Here is a 12,293-nt window from a genome sequence, read left to right on the forward strand (position 1 = left end):
TTGGTATGCTAATACAGTGTCGCGTGCCAACTTGTCTGCGCTGTGAACGGAACGTGGGTAAAGTTCTGCCTTCCACGCGCATATTACTAGCACACACGCGATACTACGGCACTTCTTCATGTCGCGATCCCATTGTCTGTGATCGACCACGCGTACGTTCAAAAGGCACCGCGGCGAAAATTTTCGAACTGTTCAAAAAACTTTTCGATTCTGGTTTCGTCCCAGACCTCGGCTCGAGGCTCGACGTCGTGTCGTCCGATAAATTCTGATTCCAGACTGTCAGGAGTGTAGTAACCAATAGCTCGACATTGCCACCGCAGCTAGGTCCGAATACTGGGTTACCATGGGGAAAGAAAAGGTCGTGTCCGTGAGGCGAGATGTGGAGGGACAGCTGTACGAGCGGCAGACGGACTCCAACGGGTAAGTGGCGGTGCAAAAGTTCCCGCAAACAGGTGCATGTGGGCCTTCCACGGAATAACATGCTACGCGATTACCACATAGACAGCTCATACTAACTCTGAAGCTGAAAGAGTGACGCTTGTTGCAAAATAATATTTATGGGTGCAGTCATGGTCTTATAGAGGCTGTTTCTGAGCTACATTCGACTGTCGCGATTTAGGATTGTTACTAATACTACTATACGACGACAGAAGCAAAAGCTGTAAACAGAAAGCTAGGGAAAATCAAACTAGGTTGCCAGTTTAATTCTACGACAGTCTCTTTATGAACACGGCAAATTTTCGTTTCAGTTTCGTAGATGAACAGTAATCATACGACAAGTAATAGCTGTGATCATTCTTCTACCTCATTATATTATATCCATGCATCGGAAGTCAACGTTTTAGGTGTGTTTGGCTTAGGTAGACCGACAAACCCGGGACTAATTATGACTAATTATCGTAAATTGAATTAACGACCTATCGCTCTGTGTAATCGTCTGCTGTAGCTCCATGGTTATGCCATTCTGTGACAATAGGTGGTGAACATACATCGGCAGATTGTGATCATAAATGGAAAAGGCAGAGGCGATAACTTGTCAACATCTGTACGCTATAGATGCAGCTTCAAAAACCGTGATTCATTAGGTGGTAGTAGCAAGCCTGTATGTTTATCTAACATTAATTGGATTATACAGGTAGCCCAGCTTCAATGAAAATACTTGCCAAATCTGTCCAGTGTTTCCACTTTGCAAGTTCGCCAATGCGTCTTGATTACGTTTGTATCAGACGCTTCGGGATAGGCCTATCATACTTATTTTCAATTTCTTTGCTCGAGTACTTAAAGTAATGCCACTATTGAAGTGACACTATGACGGTAGAAGAAAATGTGCCTCCTCCCCCTCCCTCCCCCTCCCCTCCCCTCCCCCTCCCCCCCCCAAAAAAAAAGTGTTACATTCATGAAAGGTAACCGCGAGGACGATTCTGTATCACAATTATAGCGCCTGACATGGTAGAGTGAAAAGGCTCTTTGTATGTAGACTCGTGGGCAGCTGAGATCATTGTTCTGCATCTCGCGCGCGTCCATGGACGAGATGACTTACCCACGGGTTTCTGGTATGGTCCCATGACATGATTTTGCTCCAGTGATATTGCTCCCATGGAATATCTGCCCGCTACGCCAAACATAAAACCTACCCACAAATATAACCCTATCCCTAATCCTAATCCTCACATGAACCTAAGCCCCTATCACAACCCTAATCCTAACCATATAAGTCCTTTGAGAAAATAAGACCGGAGCATCGGACCCGAGTTCGAATCCCACCCATTGCTGGCGTTAGCTTGGACAAGATGTTTTACCCACAATGCCCTCTCGACCCAGGTGTATAAATGGGTACCTGGCAACGGTAGGGTGATAATAACGGCAGGGACCTAAGACAGTGGCAACACCGAAGAAGCTATACCCTGGATAAATTAGACCTTATTAATATTATATTATTATAAGAGTAACTTATAATCATTTTAAAATGAAGATTAAGAAATAGAATATATAATTATAAATCAATATTCAGCCCTCCAGCTCCTCACCTCCTCTCCACTCAGTTTGCCAGAACTACTGAGAGTCAACAGTGCCAGTGTTTGAGCTGTAGACATACGTAGGTCCGTCCGACACAAAACATTACAAGAAATAGAGAGGGGGGGTGGGGAGGGGATGGGAGAGGGGAAAACTAATTGTGGCCTAAAATCACGTGCAGTGTGATGACTTCGCACCCGCAATGATAATACACTGTACAACTTCACGGATATAAATTCACCCGTTGGTTCCGTCTGACAATAGGCAGCGTTTTCCTTTCTTTCTTTCTTTCTTTTTTGAACATCACGAACATTTAATGTCAATAATTCACATTTGCAAAGTATTTAAACGACTTCACATTAGTGACTTTCAGAGTTTATAAGACCTTAAATTTTGAATCAATTCAAAAGTTATAGAGTCTAAATCAATATTCTAATTAATTCATAAATCATTTGAAGTCTTGGTTCGGTGATACTCTCATTATCTCACGACTATACCGTGCTATACTTTGACCGACGACATTGTTCAGTAAAAACATGAGAAATGTTGAAACGCGGGACTATCGCGTTTGTTTGTTTGTTTGTTTTTTCATCTTTTTCACAAACGTTCATTGGTCCGTTCGCTTGATTTTATCTTATCTAATAACGGCAAGTTAAACATGAGATGAATTTCCTTTTAACCCTACCGGAGAGTACTTTTCATGACACGAGAACAAAATCACCTTGTCCGTATAGTAATTGTTATCACCTACTATAGCTACTAGATTCCATGTGGGGTAAAACGATCTGAGCTTCATAGTTCAAGCAAAGGCTCTCTTGAAAACAATACACACCCGGTCATTGGTCAAGGACAAATTTGACAGAGGAGACATTTTGGCCTGAGAAACAGCTGATTATTGTCAGTCTGTAGGCCTATATGAACTGTTGGTACAACTTTACTACGTCACTGATGAATATTGCTGAACTCCCCAATTTTATAGATGCACAGTTTGACGTGCTCCAGCAGTCTTTTGCAATGAAAGAAAGTCGCACTTCGGTCTCCAATTTGTCGGCGATGTTTCGGGTGGCTTTTGGCATCACAGCTGCTTAGTGCACGCAGCTTCCACAGAAACTTTAGCGAAAGAAACGAATTTGAGGCTTGAGTGTACAGAATAAACGCAATTAAATAAATGACAATTGTGTTACCTGCAAAATCAAGAACTCAGTAGGTTTGCAAAGTTAGAATTTGTTGCATTTTTGTATATATTTACTTCTTTGTTTGAATGATTTAAACCAAACAACAAACGTATTTAGCACAAGAAGCATGGCAAGGCACCGGCCGTCAGGGAAAAAAAAATAATGTGGCCAAAAATGAAGGAAAATGCAGAGGGTAGGGTGCAACGTAGCTGAATACATCTGGTCATTCGCCGAGATAAATAAACCTTGGAGTTGAATGGTACAGCCTTGTTCTGTAGCTAATTAATGCGTCTATTATAAGGGCCCTTCATAATTTTGCCGTCGCATCGCGTATACAGTTCGTAGATAAAGCAGCAGGCATTATGACATTGTTAGACAAGGAAGGAGCAAAGCTGATTAAGCCATTCTTAGCTTGTTTTATCGAGGAATAATTACTTTGCGAAATGGTTGAACAGTGAAGTGGTTGTCTTCTGTCAAATTAATCACGACATAAGATAAGATAGCAGGCACTCGCAAAAACACATACAGACGCACACACAAACACACAATGTTTGCACGCAAATATTTGCACAATGTAATTTGTATGATACCAGCCTGACATCGCATGCTTGTCCCACATGATCAGTCTGTAGCCGTTTGTGTGTGTCCTAAAGGGCTCACTCGGGTAGATAATTCCCCGTAGAGACGTGTGTTAAAATTAAAAATTCAAAAAATTCTGTAAAATAGCTAGGAGAAATGAGGTGTTTCGTCTTCACTAACCTGGATAAGTTAGCTATACCCTGTCAAGGCGGGTTCTTCGGCTCAAACTCTGTCCAAGGGTCCGCAAAGCCAGACTACGAGTTCTTTTCACTAAAAAAAAAAATCATCTATTTTCTGTACATGCACCCAGCGAAATATAGTCCCTTCAAATTCCATGAGAAAAGCTTTCATCTTCCAACCAAAATGCAGTTTGTAGAGGAATTCATACTCAATATCTGCAGCTATTCAGTTATATGCCAAACTGCATTATTGATGTTTAATTATTTTTTTATTCATTTATTTTAACCGATACGAATTTGTGAAGGGGTGTGGGACATTCCATTTTATTTACAGGTGTGAGCCCTAAAACGCGACTGCAGCAGATATGTACAAGTTTCACGTGACCATGTGGCAGTACCAGTGTGAAAGAGTTTTGTTACTGTTTGTGCGGGTTTTTTTTTTTTATGTAACACTACTATCAATGTTCTGTGGCAGATAGGCCAAGGTATCTCCGTATTAGAGCGCAGGCCGAAAAGCTGAACTTGGCTGTGGATTCAATCCAGTTCAGATAAATCAATTTCCAGCATTGAGATAGTGTGTGGAATATGAATCTCTTTTCACAAGTTCTTCGCTTCACTCAAATAAATGTTCTGAAAATGGAGAGGCTGATTAGAATGCAATGATGACAAAAAAAAAATACATTTATTCTAATGACAGTCATAACACTGAAACTAATTAAAGTCTTATCGGAAGTCAAAAGGTCATCTCACCTAACCGGCATAATACATTGGGTGACACGAGTTCTTGCTGGGAATTATCTACATCTAAGGGTTTTATGGAAAAGAGGCAATGTCCACATGGCTGGACACGGGGCTAGATTTTAGCCAGGAATCGGATGGGGGGGGGGGGGGGATAACGGTCACTCTCAAAATGGTGATCTGCTGTTCTGACACAAAATCTTGCTGACAAGACCAGCTACAAAAGATGTAAGTGGATGTTTAGGTCCCACATGATATATTGCCTTGGTCAGAGACCCTGTTTCCAGGTATCAAACTGAGACCGTGTTTTTGTCGCAAGGTCAGTGTTGGCGTTCCCACACGTTTTGTCCCTCCGAAGGTCTCAGAATGAGATCGTCGCAAGACTATTCTTTAATACTGTTTACATCACGTATCCATGGTGATCTCCTTGATCGACCTGAATGTGACTTTCACCTGAATTCGTACTCTATCCCTTCTCAGGCAATCCGGGCCAGGTGAACACACGCAACACTCGTCGTACACAATGGAGGGGACATAGGATGCACTTGACCCATAGGGTCAGGGATGACGTCACAAAAACCCCATCGACATCTAATTAGGACGTCAGACTCGTAATTTCCGAGATAGGCCCTTCAACTTCCGGCGCAGAGAGGTTCCATCTTGAAGTGATTACGCTTGAAGAAGGCCTCCGCCCATTTTTTCCCCCGTGTGTGTTGATAGCCACGAGCCTGGATAGCTGCTCCCGAGTAACACAATAGATTGAGTTGTGCTGCGATGATACAGCACGCTCAACACGCCCTCCCTGGCTCCTAGATCCTGCCTCAATATTGATCTGCCCTATCATGTGCAAGGCTAACTCTATAGTTATATCGTATGATATTTCACAGAAAAATTACGTCTTCTTCATCCAGTGACGCACAAACAGCTTAGCTGGAAGTATTTCCCTGAAATTGCGTCATACCCATAAATTCTAGGTATCTCTTTTGGTTGTAAACGCGTAGGCCTATATCCTACCAGGACAGACACATTATCTGGGCCCCATTTCATAAACAGTTGATATGATAGCAACTCTTGCTGGAATGATCATTGTCATGGTAACGACAAGAATCCAACTTCTTGATTGGCTGTTGCTATTGGAAGTTGGCATTCCAGCAATAGTTGCTATCCTAACATCTCTTATGAAATGGGGCCCTGATGCACCCATGTATAGCGTCATGCTGCGATGAAATATGACCGAGAAAAGAAGAAAAAAAATAATAGAAGTTCGACTCTGAAATTTACTTCGGGGCTGCAGACAAAATGTACCGGTACACACTCCCGACAGTCTCTAATGACAATTTTCTTGCACCTTATTCTTATTACATGAATAAGGCATCTCGAATGTGTGTTACTAGATTGTAGCGTCTGGGCTCCGTTTCATGAAAGTCGATTTATAGACTTTTCGCTCATAAGGCACACTTTATATGAGAGACTTCATGAAATGGATTTTGCTTCTTTGTGACAGTTTCTCTAGCTACGTATGAACGACTAAATCCGGGATTTATGTAAAGACTTTTATGTGATGATTTCGTGAAACGTACGTACCCCAGGGGTTTCTCATAAGGCTTTCATGAAGCGGATCCCTGGTATAGTCCAGTTAGTACATGACAATGTCTTCATCATTTTGGTATAGTAAATGAAGTGTATCCATTACACTGATTTCCCCCATGAAATAGTCAAGGTCAGTGCACCACGGATCAATACTATAGTGAAACAATAAGGGTCACATGATGTTTATCCAACCAATCACAATTCAAGCTGTGAATATCACATTACCCTATTCAATATACCTCTGCACATTCAGATTCCAAGCTGAGGTATATAAAATGAGCTTACATTATTATACGTTCCTTGCTGGTGACTTGAGGTGTCCATGATAGTATTTGAATATAATAAAATTGAAAGGAAATCCAACGATTACTTTCACTTCTAATAGCTAAAGGCAAAGGGAGTATAGATGAAGAAAAAAAGATAACGAAAGCCATGCACTTCTACAGGATGACAGGAAACGCCCCTCTGCGCACAGGACAACTTCGGTCAAAACAGTACAGTTGTATAAACTTAATACCAAAGGTGTTCTTGAAATTAAAGAAATGAGAGAAACTTGGAATATATCATGTCGTCACGAATATCTATAAAGTCACAGTTACATAATTATGCAAATCTGAAGGGTGATGACGTCATCACCTCTCGACTTCCCCATTGGTTCTTATATTTAGAGAGTGTGAGTCATCTTCAGTTTATGAATACACATACCGATATCAGCCTCGGAGGGGGTTCGCTTTGCATTGTTTTATCTCAGGTACATTTTTTTTTTTATTTCAAAGAGTGCTTCTCCATTAAAACCAGCCAGTTTGGAGTTACATTCTGCGCATGAGCAGTTTAAGGACATTAAAAACAAGGACAAAATGAGACAGAGCAGTAATGACCAATGAAGTGGACAGCGACTGAACGATTTCTTGCACATTTCTGCACATTCAAGGGAGTTTAACCGTTAAAGAAAAGCAAATTGGATTATGTAAGTGGGTGATATCCAGTTTTACTAGGCCCGACTTATCTGTTTCAACACAATTATTGTAACTCATTTCACTTCACATGATTGGCTTACCTTATTTTCTGATACCAAAGAAAGTGATATGTATATATGCAATTGTCGAGAAATTAAAAGAAATAAAAATGAAATTGAAATTGAAAAATTGAAACTGATGATTTGAAATTCTGAGTAATTTGAACCATCGCTAACTGCGAACTGGTCTATTGAAAGTATGTCGGATATCTTGAGTTTGAAAGCGTGATGCAACTATACTTTCTTTCATCAATTTATATACGCAACCAAACCTGAGCGCAACTCTACTCTTATCTTTTTATTTTCGTGTCGAGTCAATATCTCCATCTCCTCTTCGATTCCCCCGCAGCGAAACGGTCGATGAGGTACTGAACGTCAACCCGTCGCACCTCGAGTGCCACGGCTGCAAGGAATCGATCAGGGAGCGCTACTTCCTTCGAGCCATGGACAAGTACTGGCACGAGGACTGCCTGTCTTGCGACCTCTGCCAGTGTCGACTCGGGGAGGTGGACTGCCACATGTACACCAAGCTGGGTCGTAAGCTGTGCAAAAGGGACTATCTCAGGTATATACTTTGCTAATATTATCTCCTTTTCTGTGTTTCATATTCATTCATTCATCGCAAAGAGCAGGGTGTCGGTAAATGATCCCCGTACCCAACCACGCAAGAAAACTGGCGAATGCTGTCGACCCTTCGTGGTTAACCCCAGGTGACAAGCAATAGTCAGCATACTGCATCAACCAGGCATATTGTGCCACACGCTTAAATGAATGAATGAATGTAAGATAGTTTACTTGATTTCATCGCTCTTTTTTTCCTATCATATTTCATTCTCTTTCATAGTCTCTAATGCTCATACTTTTTTAAGGTTTTTTTTTTCTCCTCCTTACTTTATCAGCATCTTCGTCTTCTTATTTTCCTCTTATTCCTTTCTCTTTCTCTTTCTTTATTTCTTTCTTTCTTCTTCCTCCTCTTCCTCTTCCTCTTCTCCTCTTTCTCCTCCTCTTCTTCTTCTCCTTTTGCGGCATGTTTTCTGCATCTTCCCTGCTTGATTGGTTTATTCCCTTTTTCTTATTTTTCGGCAACTGCTGCTTTTCTTTGTCCTTCTTCCTTCTGACGAAATCAACGCTTACGCAGTGTCTGGATCCCATGCAGAATCGAAGCAAAGAATTGGGATGACACGAGGCACTACTGTGAGCTCGGATTGTTTGAAAGCGAAAAATGCCCCTCGTAGTGCAGTGCCGTATTACGGCACTGTCGTAGTGACGCTACTAGCGCCCCCTTTTGGCAGATGCTAGCACATTACTACCGACAGTTCGCTCGAAGCAAAACCCTAATGATATAAGTCTGCGATTATTATTTTGTGTGCATCATAAAGACAGCTGATGCGCCGTGTCTACGTGACACGAAAAGGTCGTTAAAATGTTCAGAATATGTAACATTCCTTTGAAATTATTAGACTTTACAATTTCAATCTTTCTTCCTGCTGAACCAACGTAGGGCCTACTCTAGACGAAGTTCAAAGGGAAGGCTCTGAAGTATTGCTCGGTAGCAAGATCCAATCATAATGATCATGTCCAGGGGAACTTAAAACCATTTTGCACCTTGTCTCTCGTTCACTCAGACTGTTCGCGCCCAGCGGCGTGTGCTCGGCGTGCAACCGGTCCATCCCCGCCTACGAGCTGGTCATGACGACGTCGGCCGAGTGCCGCTATCACCTCGAGTGCTTCAAGTGTTCGCAGTGCGACAAGCACTTCTGCGTCGGCGACAAGTACTTTCTGGTCGGCTCCAAGATCGTGTGCGAAGACCACTGACCCTGACTCGCCGTGTGGGCCGAGCCGTCTTGTGTTCGAGCCACGGATTGCCGATCACATCGACGAGTTGGAAGACCTCCCTCTGATGATAAGCTCCATGACGTTGCAGCGAGAGAGCGAGAAAGGGACTCGCACATCTTCACAGCTCGTTCCGCTGGACATTTTTTTTTCTCTCTCTCCTCTTTCTGTCGATCCTTTCCTTTCCCATGAATTCTCTTTTTCCTTTGAATCTTCCTATCTAATCAGCCCCTGTTACCCTATATCGTGTTCAACCCACATAGTGGACGGATTGATGCTGTTTTTTATTATTTTCTCCCCTTTTTAGTCAGTTTTGTATATAACGATAATGGACGATTAGTATTCATGCATTTTTTCAACGAGATTAGATATGTCTTTTTACTTTTTTATTTTTTATTTTTTGGTTGCTCAAAGTACGTCGATATTCATGCCCAAACTGCAAACAAAAGTGGACGTAACCCTGTGCGATGTAGCTGAATGATAGTAATGGCACACCGTATTCTATCTGGCACTGTATAGGCCTTAGTGGTATGGCGGAGACTCGGCAAAGCGAAGACACGGCATTCGATGTCCATGATGCTTTCATCCATGAACATTAGGTTCTTTATCTCCAAAACACCTCTCCGCAATAATACTTCGTATGTCATGGACGCTACCAACTTGACGATTTGGCCTTTAAATGACGCGAGCAAGATTGCTGACATAAATCGCTACCGATAACACATATCGATAGAGTTTCGATACAGATCCATCAGCACATGTATGGAGATGTTCCACCGAATGACACTTTGTCGTATCCATATAGATGCGCACCTTATTCCAAGCCAGGTGTTTTCACACCACAAGCAACGTTCAGCGTGGACAGCAGCAACAGAAAAAAACCTCTCACTAATGATAGCGCCGCCAACGACAGCAACAATACCATCACCACCAGCAGCACTCAACAGCAGTGGCGATAATTCCTTCAAAAGCTTGTGATTGCATCCGAGTGGTCCTGGAATGAATGAAAGTTTTACATGTCAGTGTATGCTACTCATCCTTCCTACTTGTCTTTAAGTCAATCAAAGGCAACAAGGGGTAGTTTTGTCAAGACCCATGTGGCTCCAGTGGTGAGCAAAGAAAAAAGTATGAAAATTATGAAAGATGAAAAGGAAGAAAGAGAAGAAGTATATAAAGAAAACGGATTAAGGAGGAGGCGATAAGTTCAAAACGGCAAAAAGGAGAAAAAAATAGGCGGAGGATAACCGACTTTGGATCTGAAATAAACAAGCGTTTTTACTTTAAGGCTATTGTGATTTATTTCGGATCCAAAGTCAGTCGTGCGACCGAAAGTCGTATAGTTTGCGGTGGCCTTAAGTTGCGGTAATTGTGCCTTTTCTATAGATTTGTATCAGCGTATTACCTTCATACTGCGTGTTCTTCGACAGAAATTATATTATCGAGTTAGAACAGTTCCACATTCCATGAGTCAGCACATTCCCTGTAAATATTGTGTATGTACAAAATGAATATTCTGCGCAAGTGCTTTGCTACTATTCGCAATGTATTCTGTAATCGACCTGCGCGAGTGCGCCCCCTACGAAAATTTGACTGCCGAGTAAAAACAACTTAAAAAAAGAAGAATGAGACATTAAGATCAACGAGCTTTGTACTTGTTGGCATATTTTATCATGGTGTACAAACTGTATATATAAGAACTCTAGAGATAAAATGATTGTAGTTATGCAACTTGTATGATGATTTTTGTACAAAGGAGATATTCTACGGAAATTCGAACACATGACGTTATGATTCACCTGTGAATATGATTTGATATGACATACAAACTTTTGGGCAATGTTGTATTTTTTTTAAATCTTCCCCTTCCCTTTTTCAAACCAAAATGATCATGTCAACCAGGTAAATTTACTTCACCAGAAGTTTGTTAAGCATTCTATGTAGCAGGAATGAATTACTTAAATCTTCCTGCCATACATGCAATAGAGCCATTTAAATGGGTGGGGAGAGGTTGTCTCCTTATCTGAATGTGTTCAAAAACCTTCAAGTTTCCCACAATTCCCATAAATGTTTGTTAACCCTGTGACTTAAGAAGTATAATCTTGAGAGCTTTTTTAAGTTGTATAATCTTTGGGTTAAAAATAACCATATCATTCAGAACGATCTGTATGTAAAACTTTGTTTTGTTTTGTTTTTTTATTCTAATTCTCCGCATTTATGTTCTTTTTAACAGCTATGATTCTTGAAGGGGTGTGTTAGACTCCTTTTCCAGTCGTATTCACTGTAACTGCCCCATTCAAGCTATTCACGTGGTATTCACCTAGTCTCCTATCTGTGTCAGTAGCTGTTTTACTTTTTTTCCCAGTTTGATAGATGAGATTATTTTAAGAACTGTAGTAAGATATTTATGTCACGAATAGATTGTAGCATTTAATGTATGTGCAGTTTCGCGCCTAGATCTGGCGTATTACATGTAATATTTATTGGAGGCACATTGATTATTATGTGCTAGGTAAGCTTGTTTGACTTTGTATTTATTTTAATTCTGTTCATGAAATGAACGCCGACACTTTTTTCAGTTCGTACACGTAACCCCGGGGGTAGATAGAGAAGGTTTTATTGACCGGAAGTATTAGGGAGCTTTAGATTTTCGCGACGCGTACGTTCAGAGGCAAAAAACAAACAAACAAACAAACAAGCAAACAAACAAAACAAAACCAGTTCTGCGCATGCGCAAAATCGTTTATCAAAATTGATCTCGCGTTGTCTGAGTTATCACGACGGTTCTGGGCTATTTCAGCGTTCGGTCAAATTCACGACGCAGAGAGCTATTCGATGCAATGGTAACAATGGCGGCGCCATTTTACTTTTTAAATGCTGCGTCTTCACGGAATCTAAAGTTACTTTGCAACATCACGCAGGTAGAGAGAACGGCCGGTGCAATCGTCCTCTAATCGTCCGCGTCGCAAATCTAAAGCTCCCTATTTTCAGGAAAGACAACTCTTCTGTGTCAAACTAAGGAGGTTCAAGAGATGGAGTCATAACAGCAGGGGCGGATCCAGGGAGGACCGCAACCGGCGCACGCCCCCCTTTATTTTTTGTTGAAACAAAAGAAATAAAAAGAAAAAATGGGGGGAGGGGTGCGTGCGCCCCCCATTTAATTTTGTAAACGCG

At 41.5% G+C, this 12,293-nt stretch overlaps 1 protein-coding gene across 1 annotated transcript; it reads left to right on the forward strand.

Moving 5' to 3' along the window:
• Positions 1 to 202: 202 nt before the first annotated feature.
• On the forward strand, positions 203 to 9,104 carry LOC139743043 (rhombotin-2-like). The gene is made up of 3 exons (XM_071653552.1): positions 203 to 420; positions 7,639 to 7,854; positions 8,915 to 9,104. The coding sequence occupies exons 1-3, from the start codon at positions 344 to 346 to the stop codon at positions 9,102 to 9,104; spliced, it is 483 nt and encodes a 160-aa protein (XP_071509653.1). The 5' UTR covers positions 203 to 343.
• Positions 9,105 to 12,293: the final 3,189 nt, after the last annotated feature.

Source organism: Diadema antillarum, unplaced genomic scaffold (assembly GCF_040938485.1).
Source record: "Diadema antillarum isolate AM-2024a unplaced genomic scaffold, OU_Dant_1.0 seq00001042_RagTag, whole genome shotgun sequence".
NCBI lineage: Eukaryota > Metazoa > Echinodermata > Echinoidea > Diadematoida > Diadematidae > Diadema > Diadema antillarum.